The following is a 25,118-nucleotide window of genomic DNA, read 5'->3' on the forward strand; positions in this document are numbered from 1 at the left end:
TTAAAAAGGGACGCGGATTGCGTCCTCCTACCGTCCGGGCAGGGCTCTGTGGGGCCACCGTGATGTAAGTGTTTTATCCACGCCGTTCAATGCTTTTTTCGGATAATTTTAAAATGTAAAACAAAAAATGAGGCAGGTCCAAGGCTTAAGTGCACCACAAAGTGCGGATTGAACGTCCACCATTAAAAACTTCTTGAGAGCCGGAGAAGTTCCGGATCAAGCTGATATTTGTGTTTTCACTTCATCCACGTCTACATGACCTTATGAATGCGTTGTATGCTAAAAAAAAAAAAAAAAAAAAACATCACGTTGGCCATTAGAAAGGTTTCAATGGTGGGTGTTATTATCAGTGCAGCTTCCTTTTGTGTGGTCCACTTAACCCCCGTCGCTGCCCCATTTTTTGTTTCATAGCTTAAAATTATCTGACAAAAGTGTTGAACGTAGTGAATAAATTACTTACATCACAGTGGCCCTACAGAGCCCTGTCTGGATGGATTACCATATGGGGGTAGGACGCAATACGCGTCCGTATTAAAGGTAAAACTCTACGACTAAAATGTATATCATACATGCTGGAACACAAAAATTAATACGAATGTAATGTGTGGGGCCCACTAATAATGTGTAAGTTACAATGAATAATGGCATCATGTGGTCCCCTTGATGTTATCTAGAGTTGTACATGAGTCTAGGCATGTAGCTAACCCTAGCTTGAACTCGACTTAGCTCGATCCTGGAGCCTGTCTTGCTACCTCAGCTTAGTTTGATCAGCAATTCAAGCCAATTTGAGCTGAGTTCAAGCATGTTCGACATTTTCTCAAATAGATAGAATGCATCTTTAATTTCTCAGATAATGTAAAACAGTAACAATATTTTATAGGCATTTCATCAAACACCTAGAGAGTAACATCAAAATCAAACACCAAGGTGAGCAGCATCAAGATTAAACAGACGACGTATCCATTCCTTCCTCGCCAACACTTTGTTAAGTCATTTCATCAAACACTCAGCGAGCAACATTCATATCAAAAATAACTGACTCACAGGCTAATTTGATCCAAGTCAATTCAAGTTGAGGTTCAATTCGAGTCAAGTCGAGCACGAGCAACCTCAAACTCAGCTCGTAATTTTTTTCAAGTTCCAAAAACAAACTCGACATGGTCCAAATTTAATTTTAAGCCGAGGTGAGTCGAGCTTTTTCGAGTCGAATCGAGTAAGTTGACTAAAGCTAACTCAACTCATGTACAAGACAAATGTAATCACATGGCGTGAAAAAAAAAAAAAAAACTTGATTGATCATCAAATGTACCACATAAGAGAGAAAGTGATGTAGAGCAGGTCACAGACACTTTCATGTCAAAGATGGATCAGAGAAGGCCCGATCAGAGGCAAAAGTCATCAAGACCGTCAGAATCTTAAAACATGCATATCTCGCAAACTGGAATGAGTTACTCGACGTACCATATATGATTTTATGGTAGGACGAGCTACTTTAGCCAGCCAACCAAATTTGCGAGATTGGCCACCATATCAACGGCCAAATTCTATGTTGAATTCCGTTTTTACTATTTATAGTAAGTTTTAGTTTGATTATAACTCTTCATCTGTTGGGCTTTAGGAGTTGTGTAAAACATGAAAAGTGTTTAAAATAATCAGGAGAATAGAGTGGTTAAGCCACATAGGACATTTACTATTAAAGTAAAATTACTATTTATAGTAAGTTATGAATTTTATGGAGTTTTAGCTATAGTTTACCTTTGATTTCTCTCTCATTGCTTGGTATCCCTATTTAAAAAGTTGTGAACTTATTTATTTCAATCAACCAACCAATCAATCAATTTCGAATTTATTAGAATTATTTCTATTTTCTTGCTCTCTTTCGTCATGAATTCGAGAAGTCTTCGTGAGGAGTCCAGAGAAGCTTCGTGAATTCGGAGTAGTTATCCTTAAGGAGGACGGTGATCGACCTCATCGCGTTCATCCCTGTGTCAGAAAGATAAGACATTCACAATTAAAACTTTTTGATTGCATTCTGAGCCGATAATAGATGAATGACATACAATTAAGTATATGCATGTTTTAATGCTCTCTTACGTGGTAAAAAAATAATAATAAATTTTATATGATTTATATTATAAAAAAATTTTAAATTAGCTAAATAAATAATCTATTTACCTCTAAATAGAATTCTACTTAAAAGTAACGTCAAATAACCACTTGCTTTAAAAGCCCGAGCTATTAGAAGATAATGTATCAATGTGTATCAAAATACTTTAACATATATTAAGTAATCATCATATTATTGCCTACCTTTATCACTGAATTGACATTCTGCATATCTAACCTATCAGCACAAGAAAAAAGGCCCATGACAAAAATGGGTTTGTCAATGCGAGCATGATATGTGCATGTACATACACAAATCTCACTAGAGCTTCCCAATAATGAGAAATGGTACTATGAGGTAAATCTCACTAGAGCTTCCCGATAATTCGAGCTTTGTGGGTTCCACTGCAATCTTTGTCGAATGTACACATCATGCATTCGATTGGTCCCAAAGAAGTTAAAGTTAATATCTGATCTTTGTTGAACGTACACATCATGCATTCGATTGGTCACGAAGAGATTAAAGTTATAGGATATCCTAAAGAATATCAAACTAATAACTCAAGTGGGTCACACCATTTGAAATGTGTGAAATCATGGCTAAAACATCTATAAGCTCTTGGTAGGCCTACTTGAGTTTTTGACATGGCTCAAAACTCAGTGTGACCTCTCATCCAAGTAGGACATAGGATGTTTGACCTACGCGCTAGTGGGCTGTGTAAACGATTAGGAAGGTTTCAATGGTTGGGCATCCACTCTCAACTACTGTTTGGTGTAGCCCACTTAAGTCATGGATTGGCCTGACTTTTAGGCTTATGGCCCACCATAGAAGGGTGCATTTGATTAAGAAGATGAATGTCTAACATAAATCACAGTTGGAGCCATACAATGTGACATCTTGGTACATTTTCTCCGCGTATGTAAGCTGAGTATATTATCAGAAGAAAGATAGAGATGGTCGGATATTCATATATCTGGCCATAGTTCTAATTTTTTTTATTTTTTTTAAAAGACTACAACACTAGATAAAATTAGAAAAATGCATGAAATAATATTGTAAAAGTTTTGCAATATATAAATATCTAATAATTACTAAAAAGTTTTGCAATTTCTATTACTTAACATCTCCAGGTCAACCACCATGGCTATATATATATATATATATATATATATATATATATATATATATATATATATATATATATATATATATATATATATATAAATGTTACCATGAGGTCGAGCTATTTGTCGAACATCTACCCCATTAGTCAGATGCACCATTCTATGGTGGGCCACGAACTTAAAAATCAAGTCAATCCATGACTTGAGTGGGCCACATCACATACAACAGTTGAGAGGGGTTACCCTCCCATTAAAACATTCATAAACATCTACTGGGCCCATTGAGCTGTGGTTCACAAATCTAGCCCATCCACTATGTGTGTTACACTTGGATGAGGGGTCAGACAAAGTTTCAAATGCATCAAAAACTCAGGTGACCCCAGCCAAGTGCTTTTATATGCTTTAATCATATCATCGCATGGTTTTAGATGATATGGCCCACCTAAGTTCTGTATACGGCTAATTTTTGAAATATTCCATAGCCTAAATGGAACCCATCAAATGGACGGTGTTGATTTTGGACACACATCACGGCGGAGCCCACAGCTCGACCTCATAGTACCATTTCCTATATATATATATATATATATATATATAGTGTGCGTGTGTTAAAAATATTATTAATAGGGTAAAATATAAAAATACCCTCTTGTAAAAATTGTAATGGGAGACGCATATGACAGTATCTTACAGGCTTCCAAGTTGGGTAATCGGATAAAATCAAGCCTGTAAGGTCGGATATTTAATTTTAAAAACAGTCCACCATCCAAAAATGATTTTGATTTTTTAAGGTCGGGTATGTTGGTAATAGGATACGCTAATATTCGCAGTCAGCCGTAACCCCTGATACAACGCTTGTATTTGGTCTTTTCTCTAATGAATACAGTGGTGACTGTTTGAACGTATGCATGCCATGGTTGTAAGTCAATCTAGACCGTCAAATTCGAAGAAGCGCAACTCTACTTATAATATGACAGCATACATCTTATTCTGCCCTTGAAATATGGATGGTCCAGATCTCCTCAGATGATTCCACGCGTAAAGACGATGAGTCACCGGCATTCTCAAATTGGTGGCAGACTCGCATCTCAAGCGCCGCTTGAAGAGCGGAAGTGTCCGCGGCCCGTGAGTAAACCACTGGGACAGAAAGTACCTCTCTTCGAGTAGACGTTGTATAGTAAAGGGATTTGCGCGATTAGAGATCTGAAGTTGAACCGACGGCATTCATGGCAAAGTGGCAACATGTAAGATATCTGATCCGTTGAAGATGGTGTAATTCATTTATAAAAATAAGGAGTGCTAAACTACTTATTTTGATCACGCACCATCAGAAATCTCATTCAAATCATCCTTCTTTGTTGTACTATTTTGGATCAAATGATTATTGAATTGGCATGATATAAGGTGAAAATAACTAACACGATGTTATATACCTATTCAGTGGTTTGGATCTTTAACAGTATGTTTTCGTGGGAGTTATACCGCGATTGATTATTTCAATTCTACTTCCGCGATTAACACAGTATTTACCGCGCGTCATGCATGCGGGAGCGGATTAGGGGCCGTCCTTGATTAAGTACATTATCCTAAAACCTAGGCAAATCCAAATCTTCTAGGTGCATACGTGTACAAGATCCAATCCACTCATCAGACAGGCCTCACCGAGTGGGACACCTATGTCATATAAATCATTCTGATCTGAATGTGAGGTGGGCTATAAATGTAACAAAATAATTGGACGGTTAAGGTCAATTAACCAACGGTCTTAATTCCACTTGCCTAAGTGGCACATTCGATGACGATATCATCCTGTAATGAGTCTAGTACGCTTCAGCTGCCTGATGAGTGGCTGAAATTGTGCACGCTTCTAACATTACCACGTGAGAGGCGAGCTCTTAAATAGTGTACTCGCTCAGGCATACGGCTACTATTGCTGGTGTTACCGGGAGCTGATTGGATACCGAACGCTTCAGTAGCAGTAGCCAAAATGGGAAGCGGATTGCGTACTGAGTAACTCAGTACCAATAGCGTACTGAGTAAACCCTGTGGGGTCCACCGTTATTTATTTATTTTATCCACTCCGTTAATCGATATTAACAGATAATTTTAGGGATAAAAGGAATATATATAAAGCTCAAGTGGACCACCCCACAGGAAACAGTGTGATTGAGCCTCTACCATTGAAAAATTCTTGGAGGCCAAAGAAGTTTTGGATCAAGCTGATGTTTGTGGTTTCTCTTCATGCATATCTTTGTGATCTTATGAACAAGTTGGATGACAAATAAACAATACTGTAGGCCCTAGGAAGATTTCAACGGTAGAAATCATTATTCCACACTGTTTCTCGTGGCATGGTCCACTTGAGCTTTGGATTTACTTCAATTTTGGGATCAACCCTTAAAATTAGTAGGAAAAATAGATGGATGGTGTGGATAAACCACATGCATTCACAGTGGGCCCAACTGAGTTTACTCAGTACGATAAAAGCGTACTGAGTAACTCAGTACGCAATCCGATTTCGCCAAAATGCTACTGAAGTGACGTGGCAAAATGGTAGCGGTGCATGCCAATGGACTATTTCCTTTTAATAAATGCTCTTCCAACGGAGATCCGTTAGTGTAAATGATCTTTCAATTTTTTCGTTTAGGCATTGAACGCACTCGGCCACGCACTGATAATTGTTTATTTTAAAAAAAATGCAGACGTAATTATTTATTTTAAGAAAAAAAAGGATGTGGATTTCTTTTAGAGGAAGTTCCTGCGTCCTAGGTGGGGCCTATTGTGATGTTTGTGAGAATTCCTACTCATTCATCTGTTTTTTGAGTTCAATTCAAGAAGAATGAACCGTTTTCGGAGCTAAGTGGGCCAAAAAAGTGATTATTGAACGTAAATAGTTGAAATATTCATGGGCCACAGAAGTTGCGAGTCATGCTAATATTTTTGATTTTAGTTCATCCCAGTAAAAATGAAGTTACTAACAGTACGGATAGCTTGTAAACATCATTGTCAAACCCAGATAGATTTTAACAGTAGAAATTTCACTAACCACATTTCCCTTTAGTACGTCCCACTTTAGCTTTGCATACGGTTCATTTTTGGCATCATATCTTAAAATGAACTCAAAAAATGAATGAAAGGGAATGATTTCTTACGAACATCACAGTGGGCCCCACCTGGGTTCCTAGGATCTTCCGCCTCCAGAAAAAAGAACGTGGAGTTTACCTGGCCAAGGGAAGGAGATTGCGTACTGAGTAAACTCTGTGGGGTCTATTGTGATTTATTAATTTTATCCAGTCTGTCCATCCATTTTATAAGATAATTTTAGAGCTTTCACTCAAAACCTAAGCATTCAAAAGGCTAAAATCGACCACACCAAAGGAAACGGTGTGAATTGAATTTATACCATTGAAAAATTCTTGGGGGCCATAAAAGTTTTGGATCAAGATTATATTTTTTTTTTATACCTTCATCCACGTTTTTTGATCATTTGAACAGTTTGGATGAAAAATAAACATCACTGTGGGGCCTGGAAATGTTTCAACGGTGGAAATCATTATTTCTACTGTTTCCTGTGATATGGTCGACTTGAGATTTTTATAAGCTTCAAATTTGAGCTCAACACCTAAAATTAGATGAAAAAATAGATGGAAGGTGTGGATAAATCACATAAATTCATAGTGGGCCCAACTGAATTTTCTTAGTATAACCTTCCGATTTCATGGCCGAGTGGGTGCACGGCGGAAACGCAGAAAGATCCTTTGACGGATCTAACGAAGCAGCATTTATACCCAGGGAACGTGTCAATGGTATCTAACCAATGGCGTTTTGCTACAGTTTTGGCGACTGAAGCGATCAGTATCCAATCCGCTCCCCTTGTTACCTGCGTAACAAGGGAAGCGGATTGGCTAGGGTACCTCACACATATAGCTTATGTATTGATGCCTGTAAATTTTGTGGGTATGATTCGGAGGTATGTGTTATATCAAAGTTGTCCATTCATTTGGCGAGCTTGTCTTAAGGCTTGAGAGGAAAATTAAGCTACATCTAGCTATCAAGTAGACAACACTGCAAAAAGATGTGGAGGATTGAACGACTACATTGAAACCCTTTTGGGGTCATAGAAGTTTGGGATAAATATGAAATTTGTTTTTCCTCTTCGTTCATGTCTTTTTGACCTAATGAACAGAATGGTTGGAAAATAAACTTTATGATGGGCCCTACGAATTGTTTAACGGTGAAATCATTATCTCCGCTGCTATTTGTGGTGTGGTCCGGATGATCTTTGGATATGATTCATTTTTTGGATAGTTCTCTAAAATGATCTCTAAAAATAAATGACTGGTATAAATATAATAAATATATCACTGTAGGGCCTATGTAACTTTGATCTCTTTTGAACAGTTTCATACACCTCGAAGCTCGAGGAGCATCAGTGCTCGTTTATGCACAACACGTACTTATAACAGCTATATAGCCAGTGCGAGGTCCAGCTGTTGTGCTTATAACAGCTATATAGCCGGTGTGAGGTCCAGCAGCCAATCCGCTTCCCGTAACAAGTTAGTGGGTGTTACTTGAACGAGGGTCTTGAATGCATTGTATATTCACGCCGTCCATCGTTTTTTTCTTTTCTCATTTTAGAGCTGACCTCAAAAATTAAGTAGATCCAAATCTCAAGTGGACCACACCATAGAAAGCAGTGGCTACAATGATTTACACCATTGAAACCTTCTAGGGCCCACCATGAGGCTTGTTTGCCATCCATCCCATTCATAATATCAAATCGAAATGGATGAAGGGAAAATACAAAGATCAACTTGATCCAAGGCTTTTGTTGCCCATAAAAAGATTTTAATGGTGAGTCACTAATTTTTTTAGTAGTGTGGCCCACCTAGGATTTAGGTCTGCTTAACTTTTGGCATCCTGCCATAAAATGAGCTGGTAAAATAGATGGATAGAGTGAAGTTTCACATTTGGAACTTCCAAACTGACATGCACAATTCTCTGCCAAACGGGTGATGGTGGGTTGGAGATGATACAAATAGACTATTCAGTACTGAGAAATTTTCCTATGTAAATTTTACTTTTAACTGAGCAGACTCCTTAAAACTCTAACACTTTACTTTCAATTTCTAAACTTGTGCGGTGTGGATAGACTTTTTTTAGACAAAAACATCCTTATTTTCTAGGTTATATTCATTTCTTTCAATTATATCCAAAAACTTATATTTTCTTCGTTTTTCTTTCATGAAATCTTCAGTTGAATCTCCACTTATTATCATTTTATATCTGTAATTTTTCTCAGGGTTTTGTTCATTGCTTCAAACCGGTCGTATTGATAAACTTGAAATCTTACAAGTTTTGTCTAAAAAGATTTTTTGCAATCTTAAGATTGTATTTTGAAATCGTGTTTCACTTCATCACGCTTCTTCTTCCTTTTGAACTCGTGTTTCACTGAAATGGCAGCTGTGGGAGGTACAAGCGAAGAATGAATGTGTTTTCATAGTGAAATTGACTGGTGAAAATTGACCTATTACTCGATCAAAATCATCTAGTACTCGGTCAAATTCACCTGGTTCACGGTCGTCGTGACTTACCATCCATTTTATGGTCGACCATGGACTTCACATTCAGGTTCTCCTGTAGGCTTACACAGTCGACCATGACTCTTTGGACATCACGGTCGACCGTGCATTATCACGGTCGACCATACTCGGTCAAATTCACCCAGTACTCGGTGAAATTCACCTAGTACATCGTCGACCATGGATTATTTATTTTCTCATGTGAGTATTTGAGGTGTTATGGTTTATTTGATTCCAAAGATATTATTTATTTATATTTATATTTTAGTTAAAAAAGCCTTGTTCACATGCTCATGTATTGATAATTGTAGGTTTCACATGAGCCCCAAGACATATTTAGAGGTTAGTTTTGTTGGGTTTCATGAGAAATGTTTAAATAATCATGAATTATGAGTGTATAAAACTATAAGCATGTGATAACCTAATGTGAAATTGCGACTGCATGGTAGTGGATGTTTGCTTGACCTATACTTGTTAGGATTCACATTTGTTAAGCTAGGAGAGGTTCCAGGCCCAAATTTTGAGCTGTAAGTGTCGGGCCTAACATGCCAGGTGTCTTCAAATGGTCCAGGCCCATTGCATGTTTGGTTAAGCAACTTAGTTTAACTTGGTCTTTGGTATTTGAAAGCTTTAGTACCTTCCTTGAAATTGAGAACAATTATTTATGGGCAACATCTTTCATGGACAAAGAAACATCCTCCTAGTTAGGATGTTAAGTCTATGCAACATTACATACTCGAGTGATTCATGGATTGCACATATTGCAACCTGGAAAAGTGCACTTATAACATTGTTTGTTCCTTACCATATCCATTTTCTCTCTATTCGACATGCAAGTTCCAGATTACTACTCTTTTATTAGATAGGCATTTTTCTAGTTGTGAATCATGAAACTTGTATTAAATGTTGTACCAGTTAGCCAAGTGTGGACCTGAAATAGTCATTGGTATGTTGTCTTATGTGGAAAGTTATGAAGATAGGAAAAATAACGTCTCAAAGCAAATGAAGTTTTCCATTGGCTTAGTCTAGTCATTAGAAACCCTACTTGAATATGCTAATGTAGATTAAATATAACTTATTAGGCTCTTCGTTCTTCAGTCTACATATTTTTCTAAGGTTGTAGTTCGAGTCTTAAAATTGGATTCCAAGATTCATCAAATATTGGTAAAAATTCACCGAGTACAGGTGTTGATATAGTTTTCAATTGTTGTTAAGTACGTGAAATTTGACAGTACAACAGAATTTGCCAAGCACAGGTGTTGAGACGGTTTCTGACCGTCGTAAATTCAACGATACCTGATTTGTATGTATAGGTAGGTCCTAGTGTTGAGGTAGTTTTTGACCATTGTAAATTAACCTAGTACGTGAAAATTGACAGTGCAGGTAAATTTTCATGGAGTACAGATTTTGAGAATGTTATTGACTGTCATAAATTCACCGAACATGAAAATTGAATTGCGTAAATTCATCGAGCATGAAAATTGAAGTGAATTGAGTATAGGTGTTTAGATGGTTTTTGACCTTCATAAATTCACAATACAATTACAAAAAAATTCGCCCGGTACAGGTGTTGGGACGGTTTTTGATCGTGGTAACTTTTGACTATTTGATAATTGATCGAGTACAACTTTTGGGATGGTTTTCTACCATCTTAAATTCACAGCGTGAATATTGACTATGTCAAAATTCATGTGCAGGTCTTGAGATTGGTTTTCACCGTCGTGAATTCACGGATTACAATTTTTGAGATGATTAATTACTGTCCTAAATTCACAGTAAAAATACACAATGCAGGTGTTGAGTTGGTTTTTGACTGTCGAAATTCATCAAGTACGCGAACAAAGCGAGTACAGATGTTTAGATAGTTATCAACCAACTATTTTAAAATTGGAGTACAACTGTTGGGACTGTTTTCAACCGTCGTAAATTCACCATGAATATTAATGGCAGTTATTGAGATGGTTTTCAATAGTTGTAAATTCACTGATTACAATGAACATGTTGTCGACCATCCTAAATGAACTGAAAATACACAATGTAGGTGTTGAGACGGTTTTTGACCATCTAAATTCATTGAGTATGTGAACAAAGACCGAGTACAGTTGTTTAGATAGTTTTGACTGCTGTAAATTCAGCGAGAGAATTGATTTCATGTAAAAAAGTCGAGTACAGGTTTTGAGTCGATGTTAGACGGTCATAAATTTCTAGAGCAAAAATTTAGATAGCAGATGTTGAGACAATTTTCAACCGCCAAAATACACCAAGCATAGGGTTAAAGACGATTGTGGACGTTCGTAAAATCAATGAATTAAATGACTGAAAAATCAACTACAGGTTTTGGGACGGGTCTAGATCGTCGTTAATTCTCAATGATAGAAATTTGACCTGTTTGGAGATGGTTTATGACTGTCGTGAATTTATCAAGTACATGTTTTGAGACAAATTTTGACCGTTGTAAATTCAACGAGTGCTTGAAAATTGACCAATTATAGGTGTTGACTGTTTTCAACCTTCAAAAATTCACCATGTTTGAAAATTCACCAAGTATAGGTGTTGAGGATGTTTTCAACTGTCGTAAATTAATTGAGTACATGAAAACTAACCGAGTGTAGGTGAAAATTCACAGTATAGGTTTTGAGGCAGTTTTCGACAGTCGAGATTCGCTGTGTGAAAATTGACCCAAAACAGCTGTTGAGACGGTTTTAGACCGTCGTAAATGTACTGCGTAACAAATTCAGCTAATAGGTATTGAGACGGCTTTCCACTGTCGTAAATTCAACTAGTACAAGTGTTGAGACGGTTTTCGACCGTCCAAATTTACCATGTGCGTAGAAGTTCACAATGTAGGTTGAGACGCTTTTAGACCGTCGTAAATTTACCAAATACGTAAAAATTGATTGCGATGATAAGTCAATTAATGGATTCTATGAATTCAATGCAAGAATTATCTTCTTGAGGATCCTAGAGTTAAGAGGAGCTAGAGATGATGAGAGAGAAATGCCAATGAAGGTCTTAAGCTTTGAGAAATAATTAAAATTTTAACTAATATGGAAGTTTCATCGACTCAATAAACCACCCTTGGGGAAAATAGCCTGCTAAAAAAGCTAGTAAAGTCAAAAGTAGAGTGGTTATAAAAAATATATGACTATCCTTTCACAAAAAAAAAAAGATGCTTGGTGTTTTATTTTCTCACATCTCAATCAAACTTGAACCACATTCAACTCCATACATTTCCAATATACCTGTGAGGTAAATTCACGATTCCTTTTTTTTTTTTTTTTTTTTAAAGAAAAATTTAAATCTTGTATCCATCTATTATAGTTTTCATCACCTTATTGATCTACCCATAGTCATAAAATCTGTGAAGTAAAGCCATGAATATATTTCATTTATTCACTGCATGTTTATTTTTGCCCACCCGAAGGCACTTGATTCTATGATAGTAGGGCCGGATAATTCTTCATTTTGCCTACCCAACCCCTCATGAATTATGTGGAGCACGACCAGATATATAATGTTGAATTTTCATTAAATCATTAAAAAAACTATAAAATCTTGTAAAGTGGAGACCAATAATTGTGCAGTCCAAAGGTGTCTAACCCACTATTCTTCTTTCATCGAGACCTTTACTCAAAATCTATAGTTACAGCTTAACTACATGAGTCACTTAAGATGAGGAATCTCGTGATTCCCCAACCTTTGAGCAGTTTTATGGTTTGTAGCCTACCATATATTTTAGCTTCATCTAGCTAATGGTGACTCTAAAAATCAAATATATTTTTATGTTTGAGTCAATACCACACCCCCATCTATGCAAATAAATAGGAAAGTTGTTGGGCGTGCACTTTGTGGGTGGCATTCATAAGAAGATCCAAATATATTTGGGTTGGGTCATGTTGGGTTGAAAGGACTTCGTGTTAGGCACCTTGGGTTGGAATCTAGGTTGGTTGCGGATTGAGTCCTTTTTAAGGTTGGCTTCACTTAGGGTGATCCTCAACCCAACCCAACCCAACCCACTTGAGTTGCACCCCTACCTTTACATGTGATAGGGTGATCTTGCCTTGAAAAGTCCATGTTTCAAAATCACATCAATTGCACGAGCATAGGCATCACCTCACTTCGATTCCCAGTCTACAACGAGAAAACTAAATGTATGGTTCCAAACAATAAACGACCATTCAGATGCTTGCAAAACCCTATCCGCCTAAACTTTTTGCATAGGTAATGAGTTTCACATGTAAACTGTTTCATTTTGTCATATCTAGTTAATGGGTAAAATGTTTATAATTTTTATGTTTTGGGAATGGTAAAACCCTCTCTTGAGGATTAGACCTATCGCTTTAAGTCTTTATTGTTTGCATTCCCTACCGGCCAAATTTCAATATTAATGGATTCATATTATCAACCTTCAGTATGAGAGGATAATCTTCAAGCTCAAGCACCCTTCTATAGGTTCTTCTTCCATTAGATTCATGTCCGCCATTGTGATTCAGTAGGGTTGTTAATGGGCCGGGCTAGCCTGTCAGGCTTCTGGGTGGCTCACCTGACCACTGTTTTTCATGTTTTGGTCCACTTGATAATTGGATATACCTCATTTTTGTACTAATGTCCTAAAATGATCCCAAAAAACGGATGAACGGCGTGGATGCACAATAAATATATCAAGATGGGCCCCACTGTAACCCCACAATGAGGGCCGCACCGTCTTGGGTGAGGCCGGAGTCTCACCTAATCCGACGCGGATTTCCTGCGAAAGCCTTTCGCAGGAAGTTCCTGCGCAAGGATGCTGGGTGGGGCCCACCGACATGTTTTTGACAAATCCAATCCGTCCATCCGTTTTTCGAGATCATTTAAGGACTGGAGATAAAAAATTAGGTGTATATAGACTAAAGTGGGACACACGAGAGGAAATAGTGATCATTCAGTGAGCAGCGTTGAAGCATTCTTATGCCCAAAAAATTATTGTATCAGTCTATATTTTTGGTTTTTTCACTTAATCCCATTAACAATGACCTTATAAACAGCAGTTTAGATAACATATAAGCATCAAGGTAGAGACTGGGAAGATTTCAACGGTAGAAATTTCTTTCCCTAATTTTCCCTCTCGTGTGACCCACTTGAGTTTTTTATCTGCCTCATTTTTTGTCACACCCTCTAAAATGAGATCTCAAAACGGATGGATGGAACGGATTTCTCACATACATTGTAGTGGGCCCCACCCAGATCCTTGCGCAGGAACTTCCTGCGAAAGGCTTTCGCAGGAAATCCGCGTCCCACCTAATCCGCTCTCGGCCAATGGATGCCGCTTACCCTATTTGTACACGTTACCCTATTTCTAGGCATTTTTCACTGAAGCGGATTGCGAACTGAGCAACTCAGTACGCTTTTGCCTACTGAGTGAATTTGGGGCCAAAGTGATGTATCTATCTTATCCATTTCGTCCATCCATTTTAACAGCTCATTTTGATGATCACAGAAGTTTTCGATCAAGCTGTTATTTTTGTTTTCCCTTCATCCACGTCTTTGTGACCTTATCAATGGGATGGATGGAAAATAAACATTACTATCAGCCCTGAAAAATTTTCAATGGTGTACGTCAATATTGCTGCTGTTCTGTGTGGCGTGATCCCCTTGAGCTTTTGATATGTTTAAACTTTGGGTTAATGCCGTAAGTTGAGATGGAAAAACGTATGGACGGTGTAGATAAGACATACATCCATGGTGGCCCCGCATAGTTCACTTAGCGAGTCTAGATCCTTGTTGCTGGAAACCTAGATTTTTCATTTCCTGCATTTTCATCCGCTTTGTCAACAGACACTACTGCGTTAGATGCAGCTTACAACAGCGCTGATGTGGCCAATAAAAAAAAAAATGTAAGAACTCGAAAATTTCTGTTTCGAGTGGCATAAAATCTGAATTCTCACTCAGCAATCCACTTCATTTAAAAAAAATAATAATAAAAAATCTTTAAGCGGGTATTGGTATCTGCTTACTTGATTTGTTTAAGTTATCTTTTTAATTGTGGTTTGCTTAGTGCATGTGCATGTGTAATAAAGCTCACGGACACGCCACATGTGATAACTTAGCACATGCGTGCAAGATCCAATCCATCCATCAGGTTAGTCTAACCTTCTACATGTTTTTCCAATTATAAATCTGGTCCACTCAGCATGTGACCTCTCTTATTGGAAACAGGTGGATGGGTCAGGAAACTTCGGCTAAGTTTTTTAAAGTTGCAGTTTGTTTTGAAAATTGTGGCCCATCCAACCAATGGACCAAATTAATTCTTGTACTAGGGCATCAATACAGTGGTGCAATTTTAACAAATGGATTAGATCATATAGATATTATCCATGCTAGTACATGTGTGGCGTGCGTGCAAGCTTTTTGTACATTCATGTGGGCTTATCAAAACTTTTTATAATTTATCCAATTAATAATATTTTTTAATTAAAATATAAAATATTAATATCTACTGTCCAACGAGTCTAATCCATTTTGTAGCCATCCCTTTTCTAACCCAGGATGGTAAGAGATCCTAATAGAAGTGATTCTTTATAATCATGAGCAATCCATGATGGAAAATCAAATGGATACACTGAATTGTTGGTTAGTTTTATTTTTTACAAGTGACCTAGACTGTCCATATCAGAGGCCATTGATCAGATGCTTAAGATCATCAGATTAGTGTGATATTTGCATGATAGCCCAAGAAATGTGTACACGCCCTAATGAACAATCTAGATTAATCAATTAGACTATTTTAAGTGTCCGAATGAAATTAAGAGCACTGGAGCCCCCTTCTTTAACTAAATGCTACATTATTCTCAAAGCACTATAAGTTATAGTGCTGCTAGCTGCATTTGAACTGTCAGACAGTCCAATCAAGCATCCTAAACCTTCCATTAAGTTTTGACCACATCTTATTGGGTAGTATGCAAGAATCACTGGGTTGGATGATCCAACCATCCCTTACCAGACCTTTTCTACATCAATCTTTTTTTGACGCCATAGATGGGATTTTACAATTGTCTGAGTGATCTAGAGTCACAAGCAACTCATGATGATGGGGCCTAACAGATAAATCGAATTGTTGATTAGACATACTTCTATGTAAACAATCTTGACCGTCCATATTAAAGACCATTGCTCAAATGGTTAATATATGTCAAATCAGCATAATGCTTTCATGGTAGCCCATGAAATGTGAGCTCTACCCAACCTTAGTTTCTGGATCATTAGATTTCATTGTCTAAGTTATCCAATTCGACAACGAGAAGTGTAAGTTAGTGCTGAGGGCACTCAAACATTTCTCTTTTAGTTTTAAATTAGGTATTAGTTGAATATCAAATTACATGACTATCACGTCGGCATTAATTTATATCCAAGAGCAGTACATATAAATATTATCTAAAGAAATTAGTAAGGCCGTCAATGGGTTGGGCCAGTCCGTCGGGCTTAAGAACCGGGCATCTGTTGGAACATTGGGCTCAAGGATTAGGCCTAGGCCTAAAATCTATGCCTGTCTAATATTTGAGCTTGGGCTTGAGCCTTGTTTAAAAGCTCATCTGCAGCCTACTTAGAATCTGGCCTGACCCAACTCATTTTAAAATTTAAAGTTATTTTCATGTATCATACATGGTGGGGCACACTTAATGATCAACCTAGATCTTACACAAAAGTGTGTTGCCGAGCTCATGTGATGGATAATTATTATGGGAATAAGCTTGGACTTTTATTTTTGCCCATCATGGGCTTGAGCTTATGTTTTACCTTGTTAGCTGGACTTAAATAAAACTTAGCCAAGCTTATTCACAACCCTAAAAGTTAAATATAAGTTAAGCTTATTCACAACCCTAAAAGTTAAATATAAGTTGGATACTAACATCTCATACTCAAGTGAGATATTTTATGTGTATTGTAATATTAATTTATGTTTGATACAGTGTATTAATACAATTAAAATAATTTGATTGGACAACCTACTTCTGCTATAAATTTTTACTAAAAAAGTAGGTTTGAAAGCTATTCATGCATTACATATTCGGCATAAATTTATAGCACGTGGCTCAATAAAATCCAACTATATGAGGTAACAACCGATCGGATCCACTGAATCCACGTCTACTATGTCCGACCCGTTTACAGGCCGAGTCGCTCGAACCTCATGCACGGTCGCATCGAAATCGATATTGCAAGCTGTCCTCGCGCGATGCGGCTACCATTTTCAGAACGCGTGGGGAGAATCTCCTTTTCCCTTTCGGAGAACCTCGTCCGGCCTGCTCAGAAATTCGGAATAGGATCTAGACAGGTAAACGCTCAAGTATATTGTGAAAGTTCAGTCGTCTCGCTTGTGAGAAAGAAGCACATATGTCAGAGATCTGATCCACTCTTTCGGCGATTCCAGAAATTTATAAGTTTATTTGAAAGAAATAGACCCTATGATCATCAGGTGGGCCATAGATAAACAAGATAAATGAACGGCAGAGGTGAAATGACCCATGGTACAAATTATTTTTACACATGTTGGATCTTAATTTCCCTATATTAGATGGATAGAATATATAAAGGGATGATTGAGTTCCAAGCCGGTCAGATCTTACACACGTATGCTCGTTTCCACGTGCGAGGCGAGTGCACTTAGCATGCCGCGATTCGAATTACCTCCAAGTCATCGAAAGTAAAAGCAAGGACACGTGCTAAAGCAATGGCAGTCCATCACTTAAAAGACAAAATTTTAATACTCTGGCGGGGTTTGGTTATTCATACTCATGCACTGAAAACATCCACATCATAGGATTAACTTAAGATGGTCGGCACCAAAAAATCTCACCGAAGTAGTCCAGGAGATGTAGTAGACGGTCAGATGACAAATAATCAACGGTCCCAATCAACAAACAAAATATCTATTATACTAGAGGTTAAAATTGCTCAATCAATCTCAACACAAGAACATGATATATCTACACTTCGACCATTTGGACAATTTAATTTGAGTTGATGCACAAAATACAATATGCGTTAAAAATTCGAGTGCATGAGTATGAACCATCACATTCCATCAGAGCATCAAATAGCTTTTCTTTCCAAAATTCTAATGCCACGCTTCCAAGTTCCAACTCGGTAGCAGCTCAAAGGGGTTTGCTCGTATACATCTAGATGCATTGCACTACGATACGTCTCGGGACAATCTTTGAATCTAGGTCACATTCAAATGATCCAAACCGTTTATATGACAGGTTTCACTTTCTGTGGTGGTAAAAAATTAAATAAAATCTATTATTTATATGATTTTGTCCTTTGGTGTTTTGGATTTTTTTAAAAATATTTTGAACACGAACGCTCACAAAAACGTTTCTGTGATCAATGGTTTGAAATATCCAATCTGATAGATTTCCTGGATATCCTCCATCCAAGGAGGGCCCTATTAAATAAACGGATATTTTTCATCTAAAAAACCCCAAATACTACGGATAGCGTCCCGATGTACCTTTTTATAATACGTCCGGATGTATTCGAGCGAACTTCCAGCTAAAATGAATCCCAAAAACACGAGCTTTGCTATCCCCACACGCACCTCTTCGCACGCGTCATTACTCGCAGAACACGTGCCGTCCTGGCAAATTAATTGAAAATATACCTAGTGAATAAGATGGCCCACACTTTAAATAAGATCATACCCATAATTTAGAGGACATGACTCCTCAGGTGGGCCTCACATAAAAGTCGATTGTTGACTATCTGCGTTTGAATTAACATCGTCCATTCCTTTTGTATAAGAGAAGTATACTGGATGAGTGGACCACCATAAATTTCAAATATCGTTACAAAACAGATGGGTTACACCTTCTAAACCACTCAGATCTTATACAAGATTCCCATTTTAGCAAATCCACTGCGTGTGAAAAATTCTTATTGAGAGGGTGCGTGTAGAGCAAACTAACCTCCGTAAACAGAATAACAGAACCAAGGATCCAACTGTCGAAATCCCATCATTGTTCTGCAACATTCAGCCGCTGTAGTACAGAGAGAAAACAACCACAACGAAACAGGCAATAGAACACCCACAACGATTTCTCTCCCTCTCTGCTTCTGCTGCAAGCATATAAATGTCTGCTCTGATGCGGTCTCTCCGCAGCTCAGTTGGAAGCAAAAGCAGTAATGACAGGAGAAATCTAGACCTTCCAAATTCCTATGATCAAGAAGAATCAATCACAGCGCTCCGATCGTCCTGGATTCGACGGTTGCGCTTGAAACTCCCACCTCTACAGGCCCAACCACCCTCCGCCGCCCAAGACGGCGGCACTTCTCCGACTCCGGCAGTCGCTGCTGCCGTAGTGCCCTCCTCCGACTGCACCACTGGGTCTGGCGGCGGCGACAGCAACCCTCCGATCTTTGAGGGCCACCGCAACACCATCTCCACCGTCGAGTCACACACCCCTGCCTCGATCTCGAATCTCCGATCCGCTTTCTTCTTCCGCCGCCTCCTCGATTTCCACAGCGAAAGATCAGGCCTTGAAGAAGAAAATCCAAGCTTCTCGTTCTCCTCGACCGGCTTCGGCCCGTTTCAGGTCAGGACCAGAAGGAGTCTCGTCCAAGCAGCTTCGGCCGCGGGGCCTTCTTCCCCTCCGTCGTGGGCCAGACTCACTCCGGCCAGTTCCGATCGTTTAAGCCATCGATTTTTAGATTGTAAGGAAGCTGCAGGTTCCATTTCTCAATCTTCTGACCACCTGCAGCTGCAAGACGTAGAGCCAGATTTCAATGGAATAGGGAATTTTGGTTTCAATGGCCAAGATTCTCTGGCGGACCTTGATAAGTTCAATTATGCGAATTATGGCATCCGCATTCCTTTCTCGCGGAACAAGGAGGAAGAAGAAGGGGTGGATGAGCGATTCGGCCGGAGTAATTGCTTTCCCAGAGAGCAGAATTTCGTTGATGATGGCTGCCGATCGAGCTCGTTCCAGCAGAGGAGGGTGGCGGCCGATGATCATCATCGCAGCAGCTCCCGCCTCTCACCGTTCTTTCAGTTCCAGCCCTCGCCGGTCCCAATACAAGACATGACGAAAAAGCGTGAGTACTTGAGAGAAAGCAGGATGAATCCTTTCCTCCAATCAGCCCGGGACGGATGGCTCTTTGGTGGACCACTGGGAGATGCCAACAAGAAGTTCATAGACTCCGACCCCACTTCTTCCCGCAATCTGAACCGTCCAAGACCCCTGGGTGATGACAAGGCATACAAATTGCCACTCGTCGCACATGACTTGATATATGATGCACCAGATCAAAGGATGTATGAACAGCGCCACTCTGCGGATCCATTGCATTGCTCTTCTTCAATTCATGGAATCAAATACATTTCAAGAAGCAGAGGCAGCACTGCATACCACGACAGCGGTATTGATGATTCTGCTGCTTGCAGAACCATTTTGGTATGCATCCTCCCTCCCCTTGTGTTCTTCGCCATTTTCTACCCAAATTCTTTATTTTTTGTAATCTTTGTTTGCGGAATTGAACTTACACCAATGTCTGTTTGTAATTGACAATGTTCTATTGCACTAATTAACATGGTCACACACAAAATAGGTAGTTCTTTTCTGCCCTCCTTGCATCTTCATTGATGCTATCTCTGATATCATACCCCACCTTTCCGTCTTCTTGGCTATTAGGCATGGCTTCTTTGGGAAAGAAATTCTATTTTTATTTCTATTTTATTCCAGCTAACTTGGAGGATTTTCGAGAGTACATATCCTCGTAATTTCTATGAAATATATACACTATGCCGTTCGAAAAAAAGAAGAGTTGTGGGTAGATTTTCGGACTGTATGCACCTGATACTCAAGTATGCGAGGTAACTATCTGTATGTATTACATGATTGTGGCTGCGTTTGGATGCTTGATTTGTGAAATTTCAGTTCAATAAGGTGGAAATGATCATAGTGGAGGCTTCCTAATAGTAAATCAGATTGATCAAGGACAACTTAAAACAGATGGGATCACAATGAGGACTTGGTAGTCGTCACGATTTAAGATTGCCCCACCTCCATATTTGGTCACTTCGTCTCTGTTTTTAGTTGAATGATTGCAATTCAGTCCAGCTGAGTATTCAAATGCATCCTCAGATTTAAATCTCCAATTAATTAGGGGAATTGTTATCATTTACTATTGAGGTAGAGCGGGCCGCAGACCTATACGTGGCCCAAATGGACCGAAAAAAGCCTGAATGAAAGTGGATGTAATCCATCAGATCTGGGCCTAGTCTCATGTGGGGCATGATGTAACTGGGCCCAGGCACATCTGAAGCAGAGAAATTCATTCTGGATTGAGAAAAAATGCCGTTTAAAGCGTAAACTGTAAATCAACCATAACTTTTGATCTGGAATGAGTTACGGGATGCACGACCTATGAATTTCGACTAAAATTTCATTATAGGGCCCACCAACACTATAAGCGTTTCATGTAGTTCTGTTTCACGAGAAAATGACTCCTTCCTACTCAAGTCTCTCGTCTTTTTTTTTTGAAAACTTGCTATTTTTAGTAAGTTTTAGATCGGATGTAACTTTTTATTCTTAGAGTTTTAGTATTTGGTGTCTTCTTAGGTTTTGCTTCTTATCATGCCAGGAATCATACTACGTAGTTAGATCAGAATTTTCTATATTTAATAAGTTTTACTATTTTAGGAAAATTTCAGTTTATTTGTATTAGGACTCTTCATTAGGGTTTCATTTTATTATTTAAATCTTAATCTTGGTTGAGAGGGAGATTTCAATAAAGTACTTCGAATTTTCTTAACTCTTGTGGATTCAAGAGCCATTATGCCTTGTGGATTAAAGGTCTTATTCACTTGAGGAAAACAATGATCTTTCTCTTTATCCCTTCACGCTCTTCCCTGCATCAACTATTTATCTCAATCCCGACCCAGCTTGACCTTCAGATCAGTGCTCTAACTGAATGAACTTCACATTTCTTGTGTTGAAGTATGTATACGATCTTTAAAAAAAACAATATATGTATCAGACTATTGGCATTGAAGGCTGACAGAGTGGATTCTTCATAAAACAGGCAAATGAACACCATCGTGCTCAAAATTTTCACAAAATATACAGAATATGAAATCAAAATTTCGATATAGCACAACCTATGTTGCCTCAAGGGGAACTACGATGAAAGATGGAATATGCAGATAGCTAGATAACTATATGTTCTCTCATACAACACTTCAACCCTATTCTACTAATTTATACTAACAAATGGTTAGAAATCTCCATCGTCTTTGAAAGTCATTTTTTGAACAATGGAATCAAGGGAATAAAATCAAATCATTTTTTGAACAACGGAATCAATGAAATAAGTTAAGTGCCGGAATCAAAGTCAACTCTATATCATTCCTGATTATTTTATCTCATTCATAGAGATTAGACCCAATTCCGAATATCACCATAGATGTTATTCACCTGCCAACACTCTCCCACAGCTTACCCTCTAGAAATGTTAATTAAGAGCTGTAACATTACATTTGAATTCACTAACAAATCAAAATTTGAAAGTTTAATTCGATCAAGAGAATGGCCAAATTGTAATAATTATTTCCTAGTATTCGTAATGAGGAAGTAACCCTTGAACTGCAGTTACATTCGATTCGAGTCCAACTTGAAAGGACTGTAATTGGAATTTGGGGCCTTTTCCTCTTTTTATGAACTCAGAAAGTAACTGCAGTTTGGGCATCCCCATTTTATTCTACTAACCATTGCAATTCAATTTAGTTGTTCATTCAGATGAAGCATTAACTTGAGAAAGATGTCCTTGGCGGGCTCCCGAATCCTTTTGTTACTCAAAATGGTCATTCGCTTCTTTTCGTTGGTTTGAGTCGAACAGTTAGCCTCCCCAACTTACATGTTTCTGGTAAATTATCAGAATTGGTTGTTGCTTTTCCAAGTCTGGCTATTGCAATTTTCATGAGTTTTCTTTTTCTTCTAATGATTCTGTTTATTAGACATCTATCTAATGTTTTTTTTCCCCTTTACCTTCCCTACATATGCAGCCTCAATGAATGCATGCATGTTTCATACCTTATTTTCGCCGTCTTTCCGGTACTAATCTCTAGTGTTCGTCTTCAGCAGGACCCTCCTCTCATGCATCACAACATTGTACGACGGCAAGCCAAGAGACAAGTTCCTGCTTGTCCACATGAGCCAGAAGAACCCTATTCATTCTGGAACATGGAGAGGATTAAAAGACCTAATGATGTATCGTCTAGCCTCCTGGAGTTTCCTTTGAGTAGAAGCAGTAGTCGGAAAAGGTACACTGACATTGATGAGTTTGTCTCTACGAAGTTTAGGAAGCTGGGTGCCGCAGATTAGTAGCTGGGTAAGGACATGTCTACATATCTGCGGCTTATGAAATGTATGCTTAGATACACCGTCAAATTGTAAAATCATTCCTTGGCATTCAGCTCGATGGTTTGCTATCCAAACTGCAATTGGAGGGTCACTTATCATGAATATGGAATTTTTATCGCGTCATCTTAACTAAAATTGGATGTTCGCAATTCAATTCACTTGTATATGCAAATGCAGCCTAAAATGCATTGGTAGTGAGTCACTAGGGGGCATTTGGATCTTAAGTTACTTAAGATAAGCTACTTATGCTTCAAGTAGCTTATCTTGGTTTCTACTTATTAAGCTGAAGTGAACTCCAGTCAAATTTTCGAACCGATGGTAGATTATTGTCAGTGGGTTCTGTTGCCGTCAATACTTCATACTCATTGCACTGTATTCGGCAGTGGATGAAAGTTTGAAATTTGTACGATTACAAAATATCTGGTACCTACGCAGTGCAAGATCGGGACCGTTCATTTGGTACATTTCAACGTGAAAATCATCTGGGCTAGAAAGATTGTACAATACGCAAACATAATATGTCCTATCCAAACATTGATCTGTATAAAGTATTGTATATTATGTCAAACAATACCTCCTATCCAAACATTGATTAGTATCTGATTGATTTGGATGTATTCTAAAAACTGTCCAATGTATACATGAATAGTACCCAAATACAGCATTTGGATCTTAAGTTACTTAAGATAAGCTACTTATGCTTCAAGTAGCTTATCTTGGTTTCTACTTATTAAGCTGAAGTGATTAAGTAACTTTAAGTAAAAAAGCTACTTTTAATTGATCTTAAACCAAACTTACTTATCTCAAATAAGTTACACATCTCTACCATTGTAAGTAGAAAAAGTAACTTATTTGTGGTATCCAAACGGGCCCAAAGTATGAGAGAGTAATGGGCAAACATAATGAAGGAGAGAAGACGCATATCAATAGAAATGATTTTGGCAGTTTGGCCGTCGGAATCGGACATGGTATTCAGGAAAAATCCCTTTACATTCTCTATGCATGTTTGGGAAATGATACATGTTTTGCATTTGAAGGAGAGCAGTGACGGAGTGGAAAGCCCCCTCGAGAGACTAATGTTAGGGCTGCAACTTGGGTTTAGGTCAATCCGAACCCGACTGACCCAACCTGTGTTCAAGTCGGGTTCTCAAGGTCCTTGGGTTGGGTTCGGGTTGAAAAGCGCCAAACCGATTTGAATTTAGTTGGGTTTGGGTCGAGCAAATTCAGGTAGGTTAGAATAATGACATGTAATTGGTTCAGGTTGGGTTGGTTCGAGCATAGAGGACTCCGGGTTGGGTTAAGGTTGGGAACCTTGTGTTGGAATACAGGTTGGGTTGTGGGTTAGGCTTGGGTTGACCCTCGTCTGGGTCCAACTAGCCCAAATTGTACCCCTAACTACCATGACTTGAGTTCTGTTCAGGTGGGTATTGGCATATGGAGGTCAGATGAGGTTCGGAGATTGGTTCTTTCCTGCCAAACTTCAGGAAAGCATCACTCTCCCAAGCCTAACCAAATCCAAACTGCCTATAAAAACTCCTCTACAACATATTTGGGATCAGGGAAATCAGACTCCATGAACTTTATATTCATGGATTTGCATGTGATTTGGATTTGGCCAATTCCAAATTCCACTATTTGAAAATCAAGTGACAAATCCATGGATTTGGGAGCATTTATTGAATAACTTTTATTTCTCTTAAGCAAGTTTCTCATTTATAGATTTGCAAAATCAGACACAGTCAAGTTGGCAATCTTTTGAAAGTTGGTGGGCCCTTGTGTGAAAGGGGTCTGGCGGGGCTACCTGAAACCCTGACGGAACTTGGTGTTATCAACTGGACTGATCCCTTTAGCACCTGCTTTCCGGGACAGGATTGCCTGTGACCTTGACCACTAGTAGTTCCTGTGGTCG

At 38.5% G+C, this 25,118-nt stretch overlaps 1 protein-coding gene across 2 annotated transcripts; it reads left to right on the forward strand.

Moving 5' to 3' along the window:
• Positions 1 to 18,808: 18,808 nt before the first annotated feature.
• Positions 18,809 to 23,363, forward strand: LOC131222724 (uncharacterized). 2 transcript variants are annotated; one of them, XM_058217889.1, is made up of 2 exons: positions 18,809 to 20,242; positions 22,928 to 23,363. In XM_058217889.1, exons 1-2 carry the CDS (start codon positions 18,923 to 18,925, stop codon positions 23,168 to 23,170), a joined length of 1,563 nt encoding a protein of 520 aa, XP_058073872.1. In that variant the 5' UTR covers positions 18,809 to 18,922; the 3' UTR covers positions 23,171 to 23,363. The 2 variants fall into 2 exon arrangements, with proteins under 2 accessions (XP_058073872.1, XP_058073873.1); XM_058217890.1 differs by having other exon boundaries at positions 22,931 to 23,363.
• Positions 23,364 to 25,118: the final 1,755 nt, after the last annotated feature.

Source organism: Magnolia sinica, chromosome 13, assembly GCF_029962835.1.
Source record: "Magnolia sinica isolate HGM2019 chromosome 13, MsV1, whole genome shotgun sequence".
Taxonomy (NCBI): Eukaryota; Viridiplantae; Streptophyta; class Magnoliopsida; order Magnoliales; family Magnoliaceae; genus Magnolia; species Magnolia sinica.